At 40.2% G+C, this 27,641-nt stretch overlaps 2 protein-coding genes across 2 annotated transcripts; one reads left to right on the top strand and one right to left on the bottom strand.

Moving 5' to 3' along the window:
* Positions 1-472: 472 nt before the first annotated feature.
* LOC110888779 lies at positions 473-12,527 on the bottom strand. Its single transcript, XM_035980169.1, has 2 exons — positions 12,424-12,527; positions 473-1,061 (listed from the first exon to the last, which is right to left on the bottom strand). The coding sequence occupies exons 1-2, from the start codon at positions 12,525-12,527 to the stop codon at positions 473-475; spliced, it is 693 nt and encodes a 230-aa protein (XP_035836062.1).
* A 1,577-nt stretch (positions 12,528-14,104) lies between these two features.
* On the top strand, positions 14,105-27,641 carry LOC110891078 (non-receptor tyrosine-protein kinase TYK2). The gene is made up of 4 exons (XM_035980098.1): positions 14,105-15,148; positions 24,801-25,799; positions 26,086-26,967; positions 27,418-27,641. The coding sequence occupies exons 1-4, from the start codon at positions 14,213-14,215 to the stop codon at positions 27,427-27,429; spliced, it is 2,829 nt and encodes a 942-aa protein (XP_035835991.1). The 5' UTR covers positions 14,105-14,212; the 3' UTR covers positions 27,430-27,641.

Raw genomic sequence — 27,641 nt, forward strand, 5'->3', positions numbered from 1 at the left:
GTGTGAAGGGGCACCCCAAAACCAACCCATGAAAACCTAATTAATCAACCATACACTTTATTCTAACCAAAAGTACCTAAGACTAGAAGGTATGGTTTGGCTCATCCCCATGGGGATGAGTCTCCACGTAGGCGCCACATATGCGGCTAGCATGGGATGAGCCAAAATTACATAACCTAAAAAATAAAAAATTACGCTACCTAAAATTTGAAAAAAAAAGACTAGATTTAAAAATTTAAAACAAACACACTACTCGTCTTCGTCTTCGTCTTCGGCTCCGTCATCGTCCACCATGTTAACGTTGTTACAAATATGTTCTACCAAATCTTGTTGAAGGTTTGCATGCGTGAAGTCGTTTGTTAGCGAGAACGAGTTTAAGTCCTGTTGTGGGGGATCAACCGGGACAGTGTTCCCCCAAGCTGCATTCTCATCATACTCACAAATCGCCCGGCCTTCGTCTTCAATAATCATGTTATGGAGCAAAATGCAAGCGTACATACAAAGACGCAGCCTTTTTGGGGTGAACGCACGTGCCGGTTGTGCAACGATGGCCCATTTTTTTTTGTAAGACACCAAAAGCACGTTCGATGTCTTTTCTTGCAGCTTCTTGACGCTTGGCAAATTTTTTCCGTTTTTCGTCCTCGGGATATGGAATAGTCTTCACAATTGTAGACCAAGACGGATATATCCCGTCAGCAAGATAATACCCACGTCTATACTCTACCCCAGAAACTGTAAAACGTGTGTCCGGTCCCGTTCCATTAACGACATCGGTAAAGATGGCCGATTGGTATAACACGTTGAGGTCGTTGAGTGAACCAGGGAGACCAAAGAAAGAATGCCATATCCACAAATCTTGTGATGCCACAACTTCAAGTATCACGGTTGGATATCCGTGATCACCTCGCGTATATTGGCCGCGCCACGCAGTCGGGCAATTATGCCACCCCCAATGCATACAATCAATGCTACCAAGCATTCCCGGAAACCCGTGCCTTGCTTCATGAGCTTGGTACAACTGTTGAACATCATACGCGTTTGGTTTCCGCAAATATTTTTTGCTATACAGTTTCACCACATTATGGCAAAACCGATACAAACATTCCCGCGTAGTTCTTGCCGACAAATAATCGTTCACCAATTTGTCGTGCGCTCCTGTCGTATATAATATATAAGTACGAGTTAAAAAAAATAAGAACAATGAAATTTTGTAATGAAAACCTTGGCGGTCTCTGTTAATGCGTATTCGTGTGGTAATAACATTTTCAGACGAGAATGTTGGTGCACTTGTGTCTGTACTTTGTCTGTATTCGGTCTGTATGTAAACGATGTCCTAAATCAGTCTGTAAGTTGACCAAGTCAACTATCCTCCTAGTTTGACTTGGACAACATGATGTTTGTCTGGATCGAAGGATAGCCTCGAAGGATACGCATCATCCTTCGAGGTGCTCGAAAGATATGGTTCGACCATTAGACATCGAAGGATGATCCTTCGATGTCCACGCTGATCGTTCGAGCTCCCTGTCATCGATAGATGATCCTTCGGACCATCTATCGATCCTTCGACCAAGACCTGCTGTGTATGGGTATAAATACCCATGCAGTGTGTTAGTGTTAGACAGATGCACATTTGGAGAGTTAGAGAAACTCTGCTGGAAAACACACACACACACACACTTTAGAGAGTTTGCAAACAGATTGTAAACCTTGTGCTTGTAACCGTAAACCTTCATACGTATTAATACAGTGGTGTTAATCGGTGAACTTTGTGTGTTCTTGTGTTTGTTCTTGCTTCATCCCGGTTTGCCTACTAGCTTGGATTCCGCACTCGCTAGTGGGTTAGTATAACAAGGTTTAGGTTGTTCTCGATCCTCCGAGAAAAGGGACCTACAAGTGGTATCAGAGCCTCGCTCTTTACCTTGTTTAAAACCGGTTTGTTCAAGTTGTTGGTGTGTTTGGACACTTGGTTTAGCACCCGTTTTTGGTAGTTTTCTGCATAAAAACGCGTACTAAACCTATCGGGAGTGTTCGGGGTCGGTTTGGGTAACATAAAAATTGTTTTTGTGAAACTTTGATTTTTCCGGCCGTGTTCCGATCATCTTTCCGGCGACTGGACTTGGGGATAAGGTTGCCATTTTGGGTAAACTTTTTGAAAGTCAAAAAGTTGGTGAAAAAGTTGTTGACAGAAACATCCTTTCTGCCGAAAGTTGGCTCACCAACCACATCAACTTTTCACCAACCTGTCGTACTTTGTGTCAGTGTGTCAGAGGATTCGAAAGATATCTTTCGACATCGAAAGATATCCTTCGACATCTTTCGATTGGAGACAGCTCGTAAGATTAGCATCCTTCGAGTAGTCTTTCGAAGTCTATAGGTTATCCTTCGTAGTTGGAATCTTTTCGAAAGTTGGTTGTCCGAAAGATAAGGATACATCTCGAAAGATAAGGATCTTTCATTGTGAATCTTTCGAGATCAGTATTCGAAAGATATAGATCTTTCGAACTGTGAATCTTTCGTGATAATCAGTCGAAAGATAAGGATCTTTCATTGAGAATCTTTCGAAGACTTTGCTCGAAACTCAACAGTAATCTTTCGATCACTGTTGATCCTTCGAACAAGTCTTGATCTTTCGATCAGATTGTATCTTTCAATTGTTGTCTGTTTGTTGCTAACAGTTTGTGGTGTGTAGGTGTGGTATATATATTATTGATCAAAATGAGTTGTACTAGCCCTTGGGATTGGAGTACGGATCCACAACCAGATCTGAAACAGATGTCGATGGCTGAATATATGACGAGTGCCATTCCAAAACAACAACAATCAATAAGTTCATGTCAATGGGCTTTGGTTTCCAATCAAAGTCAAAGTCTTCAGAATCTTCTGATTAGTGAAAGTGAAACAGGCAGTAACAATCGTCCACCAAAGCTGAACCACATGAACGATTTTCCGTCATGGAAAGGCCGCTTTCACACATATGTTCAAGGACAAAGCACCGACCTTTGGATGTGTTTTGTCAATGCATTCAACGAAAGTCTTGAAAGTAGAGCATCCACTTCAGAAGGTTACGCCAACATGCTTGAAAATGACAAGAAGGCTTATGAATTGGAGAAAAAGGCCTATGCCATACTTACTCAAGCACTCAACAAAGACATCTACCATCAGTTTTCATATTGCAAGACCACGAAAGCATTGTGGGATGCCTTAGTTGCTAGAGGAGAAGGCAATGCAGCTGCTCGAAAGTCTAGGCATGATTTGTTGAAGAAAGAGTTTGAATCCTTTCAGTTTTTGGAAAACGAGACTCTGAATGATATGACCACACGTTTCTATCATTTGATTAGTGAAATGTGTGCTTATGGGGTGGCAGCTACTCAACAAGACATGGTGAATAGGTTTGCTGACGCCCTACCCCCAAAATGGAGTTCGTTTATTGAGTTGTTGAAGCATACTAAAGCTCTAGATGAGATTAACATCTATGAGTTCATTCAGAAGCTGGAACATAAAAATGATGAAGAAATTAGGAAAGCAAGGCGTGCTCCAGCTCCTCAGAATACAGAAATGTATTTGCCTGGTTTTGGTCCTTCAGCTAGTTCTGTTCAGCAACCGAAGCTTCAAACTGCTTTTGTGTCCAATACGAGCTCCTTTCCATTTCCTCAATCAACAGCTGCTGCACCACAACCTCAATTCGATCCGAGGTCCTATATTCCTGTTCCAACACAGCCACAACCACAACCTCAACAACAACAACAGCAAGCTCACTATACAAGCAATCCTCAACCTCAGCCTCAAAGTCATCACACAATCCGAGTCGACAACTCAAATCTTTCACACCTTAGTATTGAAGTTGCTAAGGAACATATGGAAATTATCAACACCATGGTCAGTGCTTACTGTGGTTTGGTAGCTGGTCAGCTTGGAAACATCAACATGACCAATGAAGATTATGATCAGATCGACAAGGAAGAAATGGAGTTGATGGATATTAAATGGGCTTTTGCTAGTGCGGTTAGAAGGGCAAAAGATTTCATGGCACGAACTGGAAGAACTTCGTTGGAAGGAAAGAAAAACACGAAGTATGGGTTTGATATTAATGCCGTCACGTGCTTTAACTGTGGCGAGAAAGGGCACTTTAAACGTGAGTGCACTCGACCAACAAAACACGGCAATCACAACCCGTTCAGAAACCAGACTAATGTGAATGCCCAACAAGAAAACCGTGAACGGAGGATGGTGGCAGTGAATAACAATCAGGGACAGCCTGGAGCTACCAATCACAATCGGGCTTTGGCTGTTCAAGCTGATGAAGGATGTGACTGGTCAGTGCAGTTTGGTGAAGGAGATCAAGGAAGTGGAACTGCATTGTATGCTAAAGTCATCGAGCAGGTTCATAAAGAAGAATCTTCTGGGAGCGATGACAGTTCTGGTTATTCGGGCAGTTCGGATGAAGAAGGCTCTGTTTCTGGGGATAATCACTCAGAGCCTGATGTGAATGAAGAAGGAGATGATGATATACAGGAGCTACTGAATGAAGCTGATGAGCTTAAATGTCAGAAATCAATTCTGATTAGGAAGGCTGCTGCTACATCAATGGAAATGGAAAAGCTATTCTCTGAAGATGGAGCTTTTTCTTTTCAAACTGCCTTTATGGCAAATGGTTCAGCCTCTACTAGTCAGGTAACTTCTGAACCTCCTGCTCCTAGTATTTGTAAATCATGTGCAGAGATGAAGCTTGAATCAGAAAAGCTTCATAGTCATAATCAGAATTTGGTTATTGAACTGTCAAAATGCCAAGAGGCAAACATGGCTTTAACCCGGAATGAAAAAGAATTTAAATCTGTAATAGAAACATTAAAGAAAAATGTGTCCGAGGTTAACAAAGTAGTTTACCACAAACAAGTAAGTATAAACGAATACATTAACCTTGTGGAAGAAACTAAGAAGCAATTAGCCATGGCCCAATGCAAGCATGATGCGATCAAACAGAAATTGGATAGTTATTCTAACTCCCGATTTGTGCTTGATCACATCATAGACGTTCAACAACTGAAAGGTAACGTGAAAGGTGTAGGGTATAAGGCGTGTCCACCCCCTTTGATGGACAACTATACCAAGATGCCCGATGAAGAGGAAATGCCTCGGTATGAACCCAGTGTGCCTTTGAACTTTGAGGAATTTTCTACTGGCCTAGGGTTCAAACCGGACAATTCTTCAAACACAGCCTCTAAGGAACAAGAAGCTTCACCATCCATGAAACAAAGTCCTCCAATTATTGAGGACTATGAGACATCGGATGATGAATCAGAAGTGGCTGTAAGTGACCAGGATAAATCACTTAGCAAGATGAAAGGAGTAGATATTCCACGAGAGAATCACATTCTTTGTGATCCTGATACTCCTGAGGTTCCATCTGTTGAGAAGCAAGTGATTGATCCTGTCAAGGTTGATAAGACAGGTGTGTCTACTGTTAAAAGCAGTAATGTGTTGTACACTTTGGTTGGAGATAATTAAATCTACTCAGATCATGTTTTTCCAATTAAAAATGTAAATAAATCTTTGATTGACAAAGTCTTTGAAGAAAATACAAACAGATTTTTGGGAAAAACACTTCCAGGAATTGTGGTAACACAATGTGATCCAATTCCTAAGGCTGATGTTAGGAAACAGTTTGGCAATCAAAAATCTCCAACCACTCAACAACCGACTGCTTCTAAGGGTAAACAACCACAACGAGCTCCAAAGCCAAAGGCTAAAGTTGAATCAAAAGGAGCTCGTTACATGAAGAAAGGAAAAGATGTTAAGTTTGTAGCATCAAGAGGTACAGATAAAATTGAGACTTTTGAAAACAAATCAAACACTGATTTTGTACAACAAGTCAAAATTTTGAAACGAAACAGTGATAACAATTACACCCAACACACAAACGGGTGTGATGAAAAAGCAAGTACCTCAGGTTCTACAAGCTCAACATCTGGTAGTCGATCAAGTTCTCCTAAGTCTGTTGAAAGGAGAACTTGTTTCAAATGTGGAGAAATTGGGCACATTATCAGAAATTGCCCAAATGCTCCAAAGAAGAAACTTGTTGAGAAAACTCCACCTGAAACAGTTCACCCTCAACGTCGGTCAGTTTCACCTAAACAAGATAAACGAACTGTAAAAGAACAAGAAACTAAACAACGACGTAAGAACATTAAAACTGTTGAAAAAGCTTTAAAATCTGAAGTTAAAACAGTTCAGAAGGAACCAAGAGTGTCACAACCTGTAAAACCAGAATCTTCAAAAACTGGTAGGCACAGACAAACTTGGTTACCTAAGTCGGGTGACAATTCAGGGGGAGCAGTTGTTCTTGAAAACCATCAAGAGATAGAGCTTACATATCGTGATGCCAAGGGAAGACCCAAGACCACTAAGGCTTGGGTCCCCATTCTCAACTGATGTGTTTATTTGACATGTGCAGGATGTTCTAGGAGGAACTATTAATAGTCATTGGATTGTTGATAGTGGAGCATCCAGGCACATGACTGGCGACTTACGGCTCCTATATGACGTGAGAAATATCAGAGGAGGGTATGTTGCCTTTGCGGGTGATAAAGGGGGGTACATCACTGGAGAAGGAAGTATCTCCAATGGCATCGTGTGTTTTGACAAGATCAATTATGTGAAGCAAATTGATCACAATCTTCTCAGTGTCTCGCAAATCTGCGATAAAAAGTTCTCAGTAATTTTTGATGATGCTGGCTGCTATGTGCTGAAACCTGGATTCAAAATTCCACAAGAATGGATTCTCTTATCGGCTCCGAGAGTTAATGATCTTTATATTCTCGACATGAGCCAGGCAATTACAACATCTGCACAAGTTACTTGTTTTGTCTCAAAAGCCACAGAAAAGGAGTCTATATCTTGGCACAGAAGAATGGGACACATTCACTTGAGAAAGATGAACCATTTGGTGAAAAATAATCTTGTGAATGGTGTGCCTGTAAGAAGTTTTCATTTGCAAGATATCTGTGTCTCGTGCCAAAAGGGAAAGCAAACAAAGAAGTCTCACCCCTTGAAGAAAATCAACACTGTTAGCATGCCTCTCGAACGTCTTCATATGGACCTTTTTGGACCTATGAAACACAAGACAACGTTTGGTGATGCTTATTGTTTAGTAGTTACTGATGACTACTCTAGATTTTCTTGGGTATCTTTTATGGCACACAAAAGTGAAACTCCTGGCATCCTCAAGGATCTTCTTACAATGTTAGAAAATCTCTATACGTTGAAAGTGAAAAGGATCCGAAGCGACAATGGAACTGAATTCAAGAATCAAGTTATGGATGAGTTTTGTACTTCTAAAGGCATTCTTCATGAGTACAGTTCTCGTTATACTCCACAACAAAATGGTGTCGCTGAGAGGAAGAATCGGACTATTATTGAAACTGCAAGAACAATGTTAGTAGAGTCGGAACTCCCTATTCAATTCTGGGGGGAGGCGGTATCGGCTGCATGCTACACGTTGAACAGAGTTCTTACAGTTAAGAGACATGGCAAGACTTGCTTCGAACTCCTTCAGAGAAGGAAACCGGATCTTTCTTACCTTGAACCATTTGGTGCTCCTTGTACTATGATTGAGCCGGATGGAAAGTTTGGTGCACGAGCTATCGAGGGTTTCTTCCTTGGATATGCAACTCCGAATTTTCGTGTTTGGAATCTAGCTACCAAAAAGATTGAGCTATGGAGTGAAGTTAGGGTTCAAAGGTACACGAGTCCTGTTAGGGCTCCGGGTGATCCGTGGATGTTCGATTATGATGGGCTATTTGACTCCTTTAATCTGCCAACCTTTGACGAAGAATCAGCAGCGGCTCGGATGTTGTTGGAAAGTGACAACGCTGCTGTCTCGCCTTTGGTTAGACCAATTGTTGTTGACCCTCAAGCTTCTACGTCTGTCAACAATATGGTTCAAAATGAGGTTTATGAAGATGCTGCTGATTATAATGACTCTTCTGAAGATGATGAATATCATGATGCAGCCGAAGGATCTTCAGCTCCAGCTGCTCCTGTTCAAGGTGCCTCTGGTGATACACCTCATACGCAGAATGTAGATACTGCTGAAGGGAATGCATCCACCTCTACACACATTCCTGGTGTGGAGTTGGTTGTTGATCTTAATCTGAATAATTTGGGTATCAATGCTCGTGTACCGGATAATCCTGAAATGAGGATTCATGATACCCATCCCCAGCAGAATATCATAGGAGATGTCCATCGCGGGGTGCAGACGCGTAATCAGCTGAGAAACAACCGGAATGCTGGTTTGTATTCAGCTATAAGAGAATCTGGTCAACAGAATGACTGGTCCTTCGCGTGTTACGTGTCACAAGAAGAACCAAAGTCGTGGAAAGAAGCATTGAAAGACAGTGCCTGGGTTGAAGCCATGCAGGAAGAATTACAGCAATTTCACAAGCTTGGTGTTTGGAAGCTTGTTGAAAAGCCTGAGAACTACAAGAAGATTGGCACTCGATGGGTCTTCAAATGCAAGAAAGACGACCGTGGAGTGGTTATTCGAAACAAAGCTCGTTTAGTCGTTCAAGGTTTTCGTCAGATAGAAGGGATCGACTACAACGAAGTCTATGCACCTGTTGCACGTCTGGAAGCTATTCGGATCTTTCTGGCCTATGCCTCATTCAAAGGATTCAAGGTTTACCAGATGGACGTCAAAAGTGCATTCTTACATGGTGTGGTTGAAGAAGAGGTATATGTCGAACAGCCTCCAGGTTTTGAAGATCCTGTTCATCCTGATCGAGTTTGGTTGCTAAACAAAGCTCTCTATGGTCTTCATCAAGCGCCACGAGCTTGGTATGCAACCTTATCTACATATCTGCTGGAGAACGGTTTTCGAAGAGGTCTTATCGATTGTACTCTCTTCATCAAAGAACAAGATGGAGATCTTCTTCTGGTTCAGGTATATGTTGATGATATTATTTTTGGTTCTACTAATGATGTTTTGTGTAGGAATTTCGAGCGCATCATGCAGGATAAGTTCGAGATGAGTGCTATGGGGGAAATGAATTTCTTTTTGGGCCTACAAGTGCAACAAACGGAGTCTGGGATATTCATCCATCAGACTAAATATGTTGGAGACATCTTGAGCCGGTTCCAGATGTCCGATGCAACGCCCATTGGTACCCCACTGCCAACTAATCACGGAATAACTCCTGACGTGAAGGGTGAACCTGTTAGCCCTTCATACTATCGCGCGATGATCGGATCCCTTATGTATCTCACAGCATCAAGGCCAGATATAATGTACCCAACATGCCTACTTGCCAGATATCAAGTTAACCCGAAGGCCTCACATCTTGCTGCTGTCAAAAGGATTTTTCGTTATTTGAAGGCTTACCCCGACACCGGTCTGTGGTATCCTAGGGATAATAACTTTGACTTGGTCGCATTCAGTGATTCTGATTTTGGCGGATGTAAAATCGACGGCAAATCCACAACGGCTGGATGTCAGTTTTTAGGAAATCGCCTAGTCACCTGGCAGTGCAAGAAGCAGACGTGTGTCGCTACATCAACATGCGAAGCTGAATACATTGCTGCCTCAAGTTGTTGTTCACAAGTTCTTTGGATCCAACAACAATTGCGGGACTACGGTTTTGAATTCCTAACTACTCCTATATACGTTGATAATTCTGCTGCTTTAGATATCACTAAAAATCCTGTGCAGCATTCAAAGACCAAACACATCGAAATCAAATATCACTTCATACGTGATTGCTTTGAGAAAAGGCTAATCGATGTTGTTAAGGTCCACACCGATGACCAACGTGCCGACTTATTTACCAAAGCTTTTGACAAATCTAGATTTGACTTCTTATTATTGGTAAATGGCATTAAGGTCAAGCAAGAGTAAACCAACATCGGAAAATCATTTTTGTAAATATCTTTGTGTGTTTTTAAATTTATCTTAGTTTGTTGATTTTAGGGGGAGTAAATCCAAAAATCGGAAAATTCAAAAACATCGAAAAATTTCAAAAACACAAAAACAATAGAAAAACAAAAATGAGTTTCCTGGCGAGTAAAAGAGAAAATGATAGTACATCAGTGGTCTATCCAAACCTCTTTAAACTTTAAATGCAAAACGATAAGCAGCTCTATATAAGATGTATCGGTAGGCTCACAATCATTTTAAAGTGTGCAGGGTGATATAAATCTTAATCGACTGAAGATCAGGTGGGAACCATTCATTGGCATATGGTCTTAGTACCGAAATTTCGTTTGATAGATTGCCGAGGTTCTGAGATATTCGGTCTTTATGCTGCTTATCATCTGGGTATCTTGGTTGTATCTTTTACCGAAAAATAACGGGGACGCAAGTCTAGATCTTCCATGATACTATACATACGTGTACATATTACATACTGCATTCGACCTCAATAAGTGATAAACAATCACATGTCCAAATCAAATAAGTGATAAAAATATCACATTTATCCGGGTGTCAAGTTCGTCTCTCTGCTGTACGGAAGTACTGACCTGTTCACGGACTTGCACCTGTGCCCTCATGCATACGAAAATCAAGTTCCTCATCAATAAGTGATTATATCACATAGGACTTGTTTTCAATTCAAAATAAGTGAGTATCTCACATTTTATACGGTCAAACAGATGATAATCGGTATACTCACCGGTAAGATGAACTCTCGTGCATACCTTGATACGGGAATGTGTCGTGATGTGGATGAACACCGGTCGGTAAGTATAAATCATACATTAACGTATCCTCTAAACATGATTACATCTGATAAGTTGAGCTTTAGTGGACAACAATACCGATAATTGTTATAGGATGCTTATTTTAATGTTAACTAACTGAACAACAAGAGTGTTTTGGCATGACCGTACACTGATATGATTCTCTTACCCTCGAAACTCGCAAAAAGAATGTTTGTATATATTTATTTATTTACTGCTTAACTTTTATTGTTGTTCTTTTTAAACAGTTTCGTCGTTTGGTGCATATCAGCACGACATTAGCGGTGATGTCGTTTGATAACACTCAAAGGATTTTAAATTGTTGTCTTTTACTTTCAAAAATACCAAAAAGATTTTAGGTGTGTTTTAATATAAACTTTATAAAAGCCAAAAAGATTTTATTTCTACTTTATTTTCGATCGTACGATGTTGGAGCTCGAGTCTTCGTTACCTGAAACCTGAACGAAAACCGAATTGACTAAATCTTCATAAACGGTCGAAATTTGCATGTTTTGAAAGTTAAAGGCTAAAATTGACAAATTTATTAAACTTTCAAACTGTCGGACGGTGTTTGATTGTGACATGGTCATACGTGTGTCATTTGTTAATACTATATTCCAAGCAGTTGTTCTCATTACGCGTTTAGATTTCTTGCATGTGCAGATTCTAAAGGCTAGGAGAACATGGTCGATGACAAGCTTTGGAATGAAGACGACGAGAAGGCGCTCAACTGATAAAGGTGATCGAGTAGCCGCTGGCCATCATCAACACCACAAGGATCTCACTTCATAAAGTTAAAGTATTTCACGAGCATAACTCAAGGGGGAGCTTATGTTAAGGGGGAGTTTGTTAACACACTGCCTACATGATACGGGTAGTTTGTTGATACACTCTCTGCTTTCAAGACGTGAAGACTTTGAAGATCCTCCGACATTGAAGATTTGAAAGGACATCAGAGTTTTGGTAACTCGAAGACCAAAGACCGTCGAAGTTCAAGACGAGTCTGCAACTATAGAAGATAAAGACAAAGCTACAGCCAAGGGGGAGTTTGTTGGTGCACTTGTGTCTGTACTTTGTCTGTATTCGGTCTGTATGTAAACGATGTCCTAAATCAGTCTGTAAGTTGACCAAGTCAACTATCCTCCTAGTTTGACTTGGACAACATGATGTTTGTCTGGATCGAAGGATAGCCTCGAAGGATACGCATCATCCTTCGAGGTGCTCGAAAGATATGGTTCGACCATTAGACATCGAAGGATGATCCTTCGATGTCCACGCTGATCGTTCGAGCTCCCTGTCATCGATAGATGATCCTTCGGACCATCTATCGATCCTTCGACCAAGACCTGCTGTGTATGGGTATAAATACCCATGCAGTGTGTTAGTGTTAGACAGATGCACATTTGGAGAGTTAGAGAAACTCTGCTGGAAAACACACACACACACACACTTTAGAGAGTTTGCAAACAGATTGTAAACCTTGTGCTTGTAACCGTAAACCTTCATACGTATTAATACAGTGGTGTTAATCGGTGAACTTTGTGTGTTCTTGTGTTTGTTCTTGCTTCATCCCGGTTTGCCTACTAGCTTGGATTCCGCACTCGCTAGTGGGTTAGTATAACAAGGTTTAGGTTGTTCTCGATCCTCCGAGAAAAGGGACCTACAGAGAATTCTTCCTCTTCCTCTTACTCTTCCTCTTCGATTAAAATATGTCCCGCCCGTAGTACAGCGTTTGCGAAAAACATCTCCTCTTCGTCATCCGAAGACGAGGGCCACCAAGGATTAGAAGTCATTGTGGGTAAAAAGATATTTTTTTTTTTATAAAAGTAGGGAGAAATTGGTATAAAAGTGAGAGGGTTTTGGGTTGAAAGTGGGGAAATAATATTGAAAGTGGGTGATTTTATAGAAAAAAATGAATTTTTTTTTTAAATAAATATAGCAGTTTAACGGCTATTTTTTTGAAACTTGGAGCGGCACACCCGGCGGTGGGTGGCCGTTTGTGACGGAAGCCGGGCCAGGGGGGCGGTGTGGGGGTCCGGCGCCGGGCCAAGCCGGCCACCATACCTTCTAGTCTAAAGAAACCCATGTTTCCGATTTACCCACCCGATGAGCCCCAACGCAATTTCCAACCCTTTTCCAAGTTCTTCTTTGGAGTCACAAACTTAATTTTCTTACCTGATTCCACTACCATAGGACTTTATGGCCGTGTACTTGAAGTACCCGAATTACCTCCATGGAGATAGAGTTTCCCGATTATGCACACCCTTAAACCATAAATTATTAGGTATACATATTTGTAGGCAGTTTTTAACTTACATTAATAACTCATAAATAATTACACAAATTACTTTTAAAACGGTACTTGATAAAGTTAAAACCGTACTTCATACTAAACATTAACTGATTTTAAAGAAAAAATTTTACTTTCTGTGCTCTATAAATGCCAAACATGAGTACATTGGTTTTAGTGATATGGTACGCTGTCTCAATAACAACGATTTTATTTAAACGTATTATTATTTTTACACGATTGTTTTTACATTTATTTTTATGATGATTTATGGTATTTCATGATGACTTTGACAATCTTGCTACCTGACTTCACGAGCCTCATGTATTAATTAAAATCGAAAGTTTTGAAAGATTAAAAAGTAAATGGAAGTGAACAATAGCCTCATCAACATTTCTAGTAGAGGTGTATAAGACAGTTGATACGGTCCGTTGATCCCAACTCCATCTCGGGACCGGGCAATCCGACCCATCATCACATACCCACGTCCATTAAGTTAATTAGGATGCATATTCATTTAGTTATATAGCATGCATATGTTTACTCTTTCCTGTTACCCACGTTTACATTAGTTAGTTTGCATGTTAAACCACACTCCACGTTTCCATGTTTAGCATATCTCCATGTTTACATGTTTCAATTTGCATCTTGTATTTAACACTCATTTTGAGTTTAATGAAGTAGGAAGAAAAATTAGCAAAGTCTTGTTTCTATCTCTAATTCTTGGAGTCTAACCCGCTTAAGGGTCTATCTTGGAGTCTAACCCGCTCAAAGGGTTTCTATCAACAGTTCAGATCAAGTCAACGAAAATCAAAACCCGAAGATCCCAAGCCAGTTCGGCTTGAAACCGGTTTTTAAAAGAAAATGGTTTGGTTTTACGAATTTGCACTAAGAAGTAAGAAGTACCTATTTTCATATAATAACGTTTTGTCACATTATGGAATCATATAACAACGAATCAAACTTATCAATGAAGGACATGATCGACCAGATCACAGAGAAAATATATTTACCATAGTTAAATACCAATTCACAAAAGGAAAATTAAGAGAGGGAGGTTGCGCAAATCTAACACCTATATATGCACACATAACACAGGCAAGCAGCAAACCTTCCTTCACATTCATTCATTTGTAGCCCTCTCTCTCTTTCTCTTTCACACACACACACACTTTATAAACACAAATCATGTCTTCTTTTAACCAACAGTTTGATCACCGAAAAATTCCCCTCAAAGACATACAAACCGCTACCAGCAATTTTGCTGATAAAAACATAGTCAGACGAGATGGATTTGGAAACGAGTACAAGGGGCAACTTCTCTTAAGCTCCGGAAATTTGATCGATATTATTGCACGGAGGTTAGATACCTCGATCAGTGGGCACGGATCAGAAGAGTTTCAGACAGAGATCAAGATGCTGCATAGTCTTAAGCATCAAAATCTGGTCTCTATTGTTGGGTTTTGTGATGAAAATGATGAGAAGATTATCGTAAACAAGTTTGAGGCTAGGCTAAGTCTTGCCCGATACCTAAGTGACCCGGTTACACTCACGTGGACACAAAGATTGAAGATATGTCTTGGTATTGCACGTGCACTCAGTTACATCCACTATGATGAGGGACGCGATTTTAGCGTCATACACCGTGATATTAAAAGCTATAAGATTTTATTAGATGTCAAGTGGGAAGGAAAAATATCTGGTTTTGAGCTATCCACGATGCAACCCGCAGCTCGAAGGGATGATCTTCTCTCTGATCTACCATGTGGCTCGACTGGGTATGTTGACCCAACTTATGTCAAGTCTGAAAGGGTAACCCACAAGTCGGACGTGTACTCGTTTGGCGTGGTTTTATTTGAAGTCCTCAGTGGCAAGAAAGCATATATCCCAGACAACAAAGGGGTGTTCTTAGTTAAATTGGCCCGATCACATTATGAAAATGGAACACTCAGTGATATCATCGATTCGGGTCTTCAGAACCAAATGGACTCACAAGCATTAAAAGTATTCTCAGAAACCGCATATAGCTGCTTGAAAGAGCAACACTCACAACGCCCAAATATAGATCAGGTTATCTTTGCACTTGAGCAAGCATTGAATCTTCAACTCGCCTATAACATCCCTGTAAGGATTTTTTTTTCCCTTTTTAATCATTTTTCTCTTTTGAGATTTTCTTTTCAAGTAGTGTTGTTTACGTGACAGTTTTGTTCTAAAAATACTTACCAAATATGCGTTTCTAAAACGTTTTCTCTCCCTTCAAATTTCATGGAGTAAAAGCAAAAATGATGATTTTTTTAGAGTATTCACAATCACATCCCTTCTTTTAAATTGTTTGACAAAGGTGTTTTAAATTATAAAAAATGATCGTAAGTGATTGTTAGTAGAAAAAAAAATGTTATTGTTTTTATCTCTATATTTAAGAGGATATTGTTCACCCTGTATAATTTTTTAATATATTTTTAAAATAATGAAAGAGAACAATAATGATAAAGGTATAAAAATTATTATTTCATTGAAAGTATAGAGAAAATGTACTTGTTTTTAGTTTAATTTTTTTGAACGAAAAATTTCTTTTATTCACGTCGGCTGTGAGATTTAAACCCAAGACCTCTCTCTCTCCTAAAGTTTTTAAATGTTTTATAGTTTTTAAATGTTTTACCTTTCCAATTGTACATTAACCATATTTGTAGCATTGTAATCTTATTATATAGTGATCAATACAATGAGCAGAGGCAGCGAGCCTTTTACTATATTTCATAAGTCTTCATGGTACAGAACACTAGGCGTAACCCTAGCCGCTGATATCCATCTCCCCTCTTCATCCTCACTCACATCTTCGATATCTCCCGCTTCTCCTACATCATGTTCTTATGGAATCCAAACTCCATCCCGCCACAACTGTTAACAACATTAAAAGCCTAATCCCAATAACCCTAGAAATGGAGTATGGCCAATACTCGTCTTGGAGCGAGCTATTCAAGAATCAGTGCCGAGCATACATGGTGATCGATCACCTATCTCCCAAACCTCTTCCCGCAACATCTGCTTCCAAAACAGTCGACAAAAATACTGCACCAAAACCAACCAAAGAAGACTCGTGGGAGCGCCTAGACGCCGTTGTTTTACAATGGATTTACCGCACGATCTCGAATGATCTTCTCCCTACCATCCTAAAGCCGAACACGACTGCACATGATGCATAGGCGATTCTTGAAACATCTTTCAAGACAATAAAAGCTTTCCTGCAATCTATCTCGGTCATAAATTTTCCAATACCCGTCTTGACGCCTTTCCCTCAGTCTCCGCTTACTGCTAAGAACTCAAAGATCAGTGCACCCGTGAATAATGATAGTCTGGTCCTCGAGCTTATCTTCGGCCTTAACGAACAGTACGAAGGCATCACTACGATTCTTCAGCAACAAGAACCATTACCAACCTTTTACACGACACGATCGAAACTGGTCCTAGTAGAAAGCCGCAAAGCTGAGACTGCCCTACAAGCTGCTCGAACAGAAGGTACCGCACTACATACAAACGCTCCAACCAACCCTACATCCAACGACTTACGTAACAGATAAGATAATGACCGACACCATGGTCGTGGAGGCAGGCGTAGTAGAGGTAGGGGGCGCGGTTAGTGGGGCCATGGTGGACGACAAAACAATAACAATACAGGACAATCTTGGTCCCCTTGGCCAACCCACGCAACTCCCACCCACAGTGGAATGGCCCAACTACACAACAAAACTGGGTTGGCCCAACACCTCAGTAGCCGTGGCATTCCTGGCCTTCGCGACCATATCCTTACCTGACAACATCTGCTAGGCCCAACAACACTACCCTACTTGTGGCAACGGTCTCCTTAGGCCCAGGCCCAATCAGGCATACAACACATCCTATATGACAACGGAAATCGAGCAGGCTCTATATAACATGTCAATATCTCAGCCGGATCCGACTTTCTATATGGACACCGGCGCCACTAGCAACATCTCACATGGGCAAGGTATCCTAAAACCTTCTTTTAATAATTGTATAAATCAAAATATTATTGTCAGTGATGTTTCAACCACCTTTCCCCCACTTATCCTAAAAAATGTCCTTTTTGCACCCAAACTACTCAAAAATTTAATTTCGGTCTGTCGGTTTACCACCGACAATTCCATTTCTGTTGAATTCGACCCGTTTGGTTTTCTTGTGAAGGACTACAAGACCCGGACTCCTATCCTCAGGCAACCTTCTTTTAATAATTGTATAAATCAAAATATTATTGTCGGTGATGTTTCAACCACCTTTCCCCCCACTTATCCAAAAAAATGTCCTTTTTGCACCCAAACTACTCAAAAATTTAATTTCGGTCCGTCGGTTTACCACCGACAATTCCATTTCTGTTGAATTTGACCCGTTTGGCTTTCTTGTGAAGAACTACAAGACCCGGACTCCTATCCTCAGGTGCAACAGCAACGGTGATCTCTATCCACTGGTTCTCGGATCAGACACCACCACACCATCCACATTCGCTGCAATTTCGTCTCAACTATGGCACTAACGCCTTGGTCATCCAGGGCGCCCTACTTTGAACTCATTACAACAATCTCATTCTATTAATGTTGAAACTTTGAAGAAACATGTTTGTCATTCATGTGTGTTAGGTAAAAGTGTACGTTTACCGTTTAATGCTTCTCATACTCATACGTCTAAACCTTTTGACATCGTACATAGTGACTTGTGGACATCACCAATCCTAAGCACGGCCAGTCATCGATACTACATCTTATTTTTGGATGACCTAACCGACTTTCTTTGGACTTACACATTTCCAAAAGTCACAAGTCTACTCAATTTTTTGTTATCTACCTAAACAAATTGAAACGCAATTTGAAACACGTATCAAAACATTTCGATGTGACAACAGTAAAGAATATATAAATTCTGCATTTCAAACCTTTTTTACTGAAAATGGAATGTTGTTTCGTCTTTCTTGCCCTCACACTTCTAGCCAAAACGGCAAGGCCAAACGTAAAATCCGAACTATTAATAATATGCTTCGGACCATACTTGCTCAAGCACTTTTACCTAACACATTTTGGCACCATGCCTTAGAAACCATAACCTATCTTCTAAACATACTACCAAACAAAACCAACAAGACCCCAACAGAACACTTTTACAACTGAACCCCTTCCTACGACCACCTACGTGTATTCGGGTGCCTTTGTTACCCCTTCATACCTTCTACCACCATCCATAAGTTAGATCACCAGTCTCATCCGTACGTCTTCTTAGGATACCCACCAACACACCATGGTTACAAATGCTTCGACCTTAGCACCTGACAAATAATAAGCTCCCGACACGTTGCCTTCGATGAAACAACATTTCCGTTAAATTATAGCATTCACCCTTCACCATCCTATGACTTCCTAACAGATGCATTCCCCTCCCATCTTTGGCCTTTGGTCCACACTCCAACCCCAACTCCACAACCGAACTACAAAACCCCATCCTCACAGCCTACCTCGGCCCAACAACACCCCTCCACACCACCCTCGGCCCAACAAAACTCGCCAACCCACACCCCACTAAAACCAGGCCCATCCCTTACTCATCTGCCATCTCCCACAACCCACACACCTATACAACCCAGCCTTGTTCGAACCCATCTGCTATCTTACAGCAGCCCAACCAACCCCATCACTTCTCCTCGGCCCAACTCCTCTACAATCCCTTATACACCAACCCACTCCACTCAACAACCGACACACAACCCATCCTTACCAACTACAACACCTCCACCACCTCCGGTCATTACTGCCACTCAACCTACTCGAACCATGCGTACACGCGCAATGGACTGAATTATCAAACACAAGCATCCTCTTAATCTTAACACTTCCACCACCATAATACCAATACCCAAAACCCAACCATTGCTTTGTCTATACCAGAATGGCACGGAGCCATGACCAACAAATATAATGCCCTTATTAAAAATAACACTTGGGAGCTCGTATCGCGACACCCACAGATGAACATTATATGCAGTATGTGGTTATTTAAACACAAGTTCAAATCCGATGGCACTTTGGAGCGTTATAAGGCACGTTTGGTGTGTGATGTTCATTTGCAACAGGTAGGTGTCGATTGTGGAGACATCTTTAATCCGGTAGTGAAGTCGGCCACTATTCACACAGTACTATCAATAGGACTTTCAAAGTCTTGGTCGGTTCATCAGCTTGATGTTACCAACGCCTTCTTACACGGTCATCATCACGAAATGGTATACATGTATCAACTAATGGGATTTCGGAACAAGAATTTTTCGGATCATGTTTGTCGTCTCAAAAAGTATCTCTACGGTCTAAAGCAAGCGTCGTGGGCGTGGTATCAAAGGTTCACTGACTATGTTTTAACTTTGGGATTCGTCAAAGTAAATGTGACTCTTCCTTGTTTACGTTTCACTATGGTCGAGACACGGCATTTCTTCTTCTATATGTCGATGACATCTTGCTAGTTACATCATCTGACCAACTCCGTCACTAACTCATGGCCCATCTTGCTAGTGAATTCGCAATGAAAGATCTCGGTCCCCTAAGTTTTTTTCTTGGTATCTCGGTTCAGAAACACAGCAACACTATGTTCCTATCGCAACATTCGTATGCATCGGACATCATAGACCGCGCTGGAATGAAATCGTGCAATCCGGTCACAACGCCTGTTGATACACATACGAAACTTAGCGCATCCAGGGAGCCCTTTGACAATCTGACACTTTATCGAAGCCTCGCGGGCGCACTGCAGTACCTCACGTTCAACCGCCCGGATATATGTTACGCGGTTTAACAAATATACATGCACCAACGACGGCACATTGGCATGCCCTCAAAATAATTATCCGGTATATACAGGGAACTATCTCTTAGAGTCTAACCATTGGTTACTCTGTCGACCCGTCGTTAATGACGTCCACTGATGCGGATTGGGCGGGCTGCCTAGACACGATTCGTTCTACTAGTGGTTTTTGTGTGTACCTCGGGGATAACCTGATTTATGGTCATCAAAATGTCAAGCTACAATCTCTCGCTCTAGTGTTGAGGCTGAATATGGCGGCGTTACGAATGTAGTAGCCGAGATTTGTTGGCTTTGAAAACTACTCTTAGAACTACAACAACCGCTATCCCGTGCGACACTTGTATACTGTGAACTACAACAACCGCTATCTCGTGCGACACTCGCAGGCGCCATCTACCTATCGGGCAATCCCGTTCAACATCAACGAACCAAACATATTGAACTCGACATTCACTTTGTCCGAACAAGTTCAACGTGGTCAGGTTCGTATTCTGCATGTGCCATCAAGATACCAGATAGCTGACATCTTCACAAAGGGTCTACCTTGGGTACTCTTCGACTACGTCCGCTCCAGTCTCAGTATTCGGCCACCTCTCGCTTCGACTGCGGAGGAAAATATCTCTCCATCCAGTTATGCATTTACCATATTTGTAGCATTGTAATCTTATTATATATTAGTCAATACAATGAGCAGAGGCAACAAGCCTTTTACCATATTACATAAGTCTTCGTAATCCTTCGTTTTCAAAGCCTCCAACTTCGAAGTTGTAGGTCCACTTGTGGAGGATCGAGGAACCTTATCCTTGTGATACGAACACACCCGGTTGTGCGAAATCCAACCGAGTATGCAAACCAGCCGAGAACACAATATACAATGTTTACAAGAAGATGATAATATAGAAACTGCACTTAAACTCACTGTTTGTTCTCTCCTTCTCTATTCTGTGTTCTGTGGTGTGTGTCTACTTTTACTTGTTCAGCAGGCTGCTACATATAGTCCAAGCAAACCAGCACCTCCAGGAAGAGTTAGATTGGGCCACGAACTGTAAGGGAGCCCACGAAGAGTCACTCTTCATGGCTTTGACTCTTCATCCACAAAGGAAAGGAGCCTTCGTCGCAGGGAGAAGGACGAACTCTTTGAGGGTTCGTTGATGAGACCCTTCGTGAGGAACCTTAAGGGTTCGCCATGCATAGAGGGTTCGTCCAACATGGAGACTTCTCCTCGTCATATGTGATCCCAACGAACAGTCAGTCTTCGTCCATATGAGTCTTTGTTGATAATAGGCCCAACAAAACAAAGTAAATAGCCCAATATGTATTAGATAACCTTTGAAATGCATGGCAAGTTATTAAACGATAATTCATGCATTCATTTTACAAGTTATCACATGGCATCATCATGCCATCATCATGGTGATGTCATGGGGATAACGGTTCGCGGCTATTCATGCTTCGTGTGTGTCGGTCTCTAGGGCACACGACGGAGGAATATCATGATGTTAGTCTTGAGCCGAACCAAATCGAGCCGAATCCACATATATGTCTCAACAGAAGTCTTCGTCTACTTCTTCTTCTTCTTCTTCGGAGTCATCTTAGTCGTCGCCTTGGTGTCTAATGGTGCGAATCACCCAAGGATGCTCGTTTAAATTCGCCTTTAATGTGTTATGTAACTCCCTGGAACGCAATAGTTGGTCGGTTTAAGATATTCTCCTCCATTGTCGCTTGCGTTCCTTCAACAACATCTTAAAATAGTTTTGGCATATTATTTTTCCTTCGTCTTTTAAAATCATATTATGCATTCTTTTAAAATCATATTATGCATTCTGATACAAGCATACATCACCATTCTAGTTCTTTCTTTATCCCACATACGACAAGGAATTCTAATAAAATTCCAGCGTTGTTGAAGGACCCCAAAACACCCCTCGATGTCATTTCGCGAAGAGTCTTGTAGTTTCTTAAAATATTGTCTTTTCATATCGAGCGTTTCAGAAAACGTTTTCACTATATTTGAATACTTCGGGTACATACCATCGCCCAAATGGTATCCATGCTTGTAGTCATTCACATTTGCATGAAACCTTGCTTTCGGTATCGTACCTGAAATATAACCCTCTAGCAATGGTGAAAACTCGAAAGTATTAATGTCGTTCATACACCCAACGAGACCAAAGAAGGCCGACGAAACCCAAAGGTCGTAAGAGGCAACCGCTTGTAAAGCCAACGTTGGCCCTTTCTGGTCACCGCGTGTACGTTGACCTCGCCATGCGGTTGGTTAATTATACCAACGCCATTGATGACAGTCCAAGCTACCAATCATGTCGGGTATTCCATGTTTTCCTAAATGCACCTCATATGTATATTTGTTGAAGGTCTTTCTCAAATAACGTTTTCCATATGATTGGCAAATACCTAAAAATAAAAAAATTATAATCGTCTTTATCGTTTTAAAACTTTATGGGAGTAAGTAAAAATATACCGTAGCAGATAGTCTAAGGTGTCGCGTCTCCGCCGTCTTCAAGTACTCGCCGTTGATGTCATACGTGTTTCCGTAGGCGAGTACACGTAACGCGAATGTTACCTTTTGAATAGAAGCGAATCCTAGATATCCTCTCGCGTCGATTCTTTGCTTGGAGTAGTCATACTTACCTTCCAAATCATCGTTAATGCGCAAAATAACATTTTGCTCATCCTAAATCGGTGCCTAAAAACATTGGGGCCATGAACCGGTGTAGGATCAAAATAATCTTTCATTAAACGCTCATTTGCGGCTTCACGATCTCGCATAACATATGTCCTCCTCAATATCGGGTGCAAAGGAGAACGGTTAACTTGTTGCATGGCTTGAACTGCTAGGACACACGCACTCATAACTGCTTCCTCCTCCTTCGCGGTTGGAAAAAATATTTCGTAGAGATTGATGAACGAGTCTTCCGATGGAGGCGAAGACATTGCAATGAGTATTTTTTGTGAGTTTTTTGGATGTAGGATGGTTAGTATGTGTGATTGTTGGAGGTAGAATGGTTTGTATATGAGGGTTTTTTTTGTGTGTATATATATAGATTTAGGAATTTTTTAATTAAAGTTACCGTTGTTCAAACTATTTTATGGAAAGAATAAACAAGTTAGCCGTTATAATTTTCGCGAGCAAGACCTAAAACCGGGATATGCATGGTGCCCCCTTGGGAGGTGTTTGCCGACGCCATAAGGGACTATGGCGGGGGGTCGCGCTATACCACCTACGACTTCGGAAGGATTAAGAACCGTATTTATGCTACAATAACTTGCCCCCTAAGTTCCTAAGCTACCATAACCTTTTATAACTAGGAACTTTCCAGCTAGATGAAAATACAAAATAACAGGGCCGTTTCAACGTTTTTGGAGGCCCTAAGCGAAATATAATTTAGGTGCCTTTTCGAAATCTCATTGTTATTAAACCTCCTTTATCCGTGATTCCCTGCTAAGATAAGACGCTCTAAAATGTGGTTGAAGTCGAATTCATTGTTATTATTAAAAAAAAAAAAAAAAAAAAAACCCCAGATTTGTTTTGAATTCTTTCGGTGACCACAAGTTCCATGGGCTTTTCAAATCTTATATTCAAGTTCAGAAATCTTACCTTTCCTATTGAAATGAAATTTTAAACTAGTTCAGGTTATTTGGCTTGTGTGTATATATTGGTTTTCTTTCTTTTAAACAAACACACTTCTAACATAATGAAATAAATGTAACTGAAAGAATAAGTTTCCATGGAAACCCCATGGTGCAGGGAAAAAAATGAAATGATTACGGAAACCTGAGAAAATTAGGCAAAATCAACATACAGCACCAGAAAAATCAAAAAGCAAAATCAATTAATTTTAAGTTTTTAACTCTTAGAAAAACCAGTGAACCACTAACTTCATAAGATTATAAAAATCAAAAGAACAAGAAAAATAAGCAAAGATAAACACAATTACCTTCCGGAGATTACAGAACAAAGAACTATCGATGAGTAATTATAGAAGGCAGAAGAGATGAAGTGATCATCGAAAATTTTACGTAACTGATGAACATTGAACCAATCTACGGACTTATGGATTAAATACTCAGATTGTAGAAGCAAAGCGATGAACATAGAAGTCATTGGCGAACTGGATAGAAGGGGCAATTAATAAGATTAAGATACACACCGATGATTTCTCCATCTAATTGAGGATTTTCCGCTTCATTGATCAAGATTCAAGAGAGGACGCCTCGATTCTACAATTTTTTTTCTTGAAAAATCACTTTCGAGCCTAAAATTAATTAACCGCGCTACTGCATGTCCATTTTTCTGATATGCCCTATTTCTTCTAGTTTCCTTTAGTGCATTGGCCCAATATCAAACAACCCAAGCCCAATATTATGTATAAAAAAGATTGTTAATATGGAGGCCCTTAACAAACAACCCAAGCCCAATATTATGTATAAAAATGATTGTTAATATGGACGCCCTTAAAAAGTAGAGGCCCTAAGCGATTGCTAGGTCCATTAGCCTGTTGGGCCGGCCATGCAAAATAAACGAAGAAACACTAAAAAAACATTAACCAAATAAACAATAAAGCGACGGTATATAGACTTTGCTTAAGAAAAACTCAACACCTATCTTAATCAAATATTATTCCTTTTTTTTCTGCACTCCCCGTTTCAACCCTGTAACTTTCTTCACTTTGAGAAAACTAATCCTTTAACAAAGAAGATTAACAACCTATAGTTTTTGGCTTGCATTAGATGCTTACCCCTTGTAGTGTCTGTTAAAAAACTCTAAAATATAATTATGAACACAACTTATAATTAAACTTCAATATTTAAAGAAATACACAGCTTATTCCCGGATAGAATTGAACTGCAATCGCATCCTTAATGCAAATTCTACTTTTCATTTGACATATATATAACGTTGCAGGCTAGAAATTTGGAAAATTTGAAGATTCCATTTCATGCTATACAGCTGGCCACAGAGAATTTTTCTCGAAAATATTATATGGGGCAAGACAGGTATAGTTTTGTGTACAAAGCGGAACTTGATCATTTTGATTCATTTGCAATGAAAGGCAATAAAACATTAGAACTGCCTAGGAGACGTAGCACTGTAACTATAAAACACATTCTCAGTAGAGAGGACACAGAAGGACAACAGAGTTTCCTTTCAAAAATTGAACCACTTACTAGAAATATACATCCCAACATAGTGTCTCTTCTTGGCTTCTGTGATGAACATGATCATATGATCCTTGTCTACGAGTATGTATCTAATGGAAACCTTGGTGATTACTTGAGTCGCAAAGAAAAAGGGGCTAATCTTACTTGGGTGCAACGCATAAAGCTATGCATTGATATTGCACGTGGGCTGGAGTACTTGCACAGTACTACGGACGACAAAAAAAAATTAATTCACCGGGACATCAGAAGTGACAATATTCTATTAGGTGAGAACTTTAAGGCAAAGATTGCTAACTTTGGACTCACTAGATTCTACCCACGTGGTGATGAGGAGAGCACTATCTACGAAACCAAAGTTACAGGCACATCTGGGTATATGGATCCGGAATATATGTGGACAGGTAAGTTGACAGCAGAAACGGATCTTTACTCTTTTGGGGTGGTTCTATTTGAGATCCTAACCGGGAGATTGGCTTACGATTCGGTTTACACCAAAGAAAATGAAGGGGGTCTTGCACCCATTGTGAGACAACATTTCAAGAGAGGAACATTAAAGGAACTAGTAGATCCTGAGTTAAAGAAAGAAAGAGATGGAAAAAATTTCACACCAAGAGAAGGACTGAATGAAGATTCTTTGAATACATTTTATGTAATCGGGTATCGTTGTCTGGCAGAACAGCAAGCCCAACGTCCATCAATAAAAGACGTCATCCACGAACTTTATAGAGCATTATACTTTCAGGTAAAGTCGAGGTTCTTGTAATAGTGTGATCCTTGTTTTGTTTAAATAAAACGTGGGTATATATCATGTATGAGAATGTCATCTCAAAATAATGAAGGAATAAAAGGGTGTCCACAAATTTTTAACTAATAGTGTTATCTACAAACAAACTTTTTGATTTATTATTAAATTTAAGGTAACATGTCGTGAGTTGTCAAAAATTCATCTAAAGTTTTTGGCAACCAGCTTTACGGTTTATTGTTTTTGAAACACACACACATCAAAATGATTGTTTTATGATACACAGGAATTTCCCGACAGCCTCCATATACCATTTGAAGACATAAGAAGGGCTACGGGAGACTTCAGTCTTACAAACTTAGTTGGGAAAGGAGGGTTTGGGAGGGCATACAAAGGAGATATGTCACTTAATGAAGAACTTTCTCACATTGTTGCAAAGCGGAATGATGCAGGTTTAGGGCAAGGGGAAGATGAATTTTTTACAGAGATCGAAATTCTTTTTGAGCATAAGCACGAGAATGTTATTAGTCTTTTAGGCTACTGTAAAAATGAAAATGAGAGAATCTTAGTTTATGAATATGCCTCAAACGGAAGTCTGGATAGGCATCTGAAACATGCTAGCCTTACCTGGACGAAACGGCTTAATATATGCATTGAGGTTGCGATGGGGTTAGATTTTCTTCACCGCGGTGGTTCAACACAAGCTCCTGTGATACATAGGGATCTAAAATCCACCAACATTCTGCTAAATGGTAATTGGATGGCTAAAATTGGTGACTTTGGGCTGTCGATAATAACTCCAGGAAATGACGAATTTGACTCTATGTTCGATACTGCTTGTGGCACATATGGCTACGTTGACCCATTGTACCTTAAACGGGGCTTGTTATCGAGGGAATCCGATATCTATTCACTTGGTGTGGTTTTATTAGAGATAATGTGTGGAAGACTTCAGGACCCACATAAGAATCTTGTGGATTTGGTTAAACAATATCATAAAGAAGGAAAAGTTGTTGAGTTGGTGTTTGAGGGTATAAGGGATAAAATCTTGCCAAAATCGTTAATCGCCTTCGTAAATATTGCATGCGAATGCTTGCATGATGAGCGAGAGAAACGGCCATCGGCAAGTAAGGTGGTATTACAACTAAAGGAAGCATTGAAATTCCAAGTAAGTTTTCATTTACATTATACAAACATACACCTACTGGTACTTTTTTCCTAATAAAGTAACAAGAATATTCAAAAAAGAAATAGTGAATCAAGAAACCGTATACAAATTAAGAAAGAAATATTAATTAATTTGTTTTTTAAAGCTATTTTATTGTTAGATATAGTTTTATATGGTTTTTCATGATGGAAAATTCCATGATCACATTCCAAAATGAAAATGAACTGATTTATATATAATATTTAATTGTATAATGTGAGGATATTGAAATATGGAAGGCCAAAGATCATATTACTCTTAACATATCAACAAAGATCTCTACGGCTTGTTATCCAAAGAAATCCTCTGTCAAAGGGCAAACTGTGTTAAAAGTACCCTTTCAAATGTGTAAATATAATGTTTGAAGGGTTACTAATTCGAAATGTTTGTATTGTTTGTGCTTAATTGTAGTTGGATGGCTAATGTTGGAAACTTGGAGAAACCTGAAGGGCTAAAAGGGTGCTTTTTGGAAGTTGAAGGTTGTTGGTGTCTCTTGATTAGTCAGCTGGATGCAGTTGGTGTTGTTGTGTGCATAGAGTTTAGATCATAATCGTTGTTGTTTTGGATTATTGTATGCAACAAATTAAGAGTTTTAATCATTGGAATTAAGAATTTTAAGAAATTTGTTCAAAAAA

The sequence above is a fragment of the Helianthus annuus genome, chromosome 11 (assembly GCF_002127325.2).
Source record: "Helianthus annuus cultivar XRQ/B chromosome 11, HanXRQr2.0-SUNRISE, whole genome shotgun sequence".
In the NCBI taxonomy this organism is placed as follows: domain Eukaryota; kingdom Viridiplantae; phylum Streptophyta; class Magnoliopsida; order Asterales; family Asteraceae; genus Helianthus; species Helianthus annuus.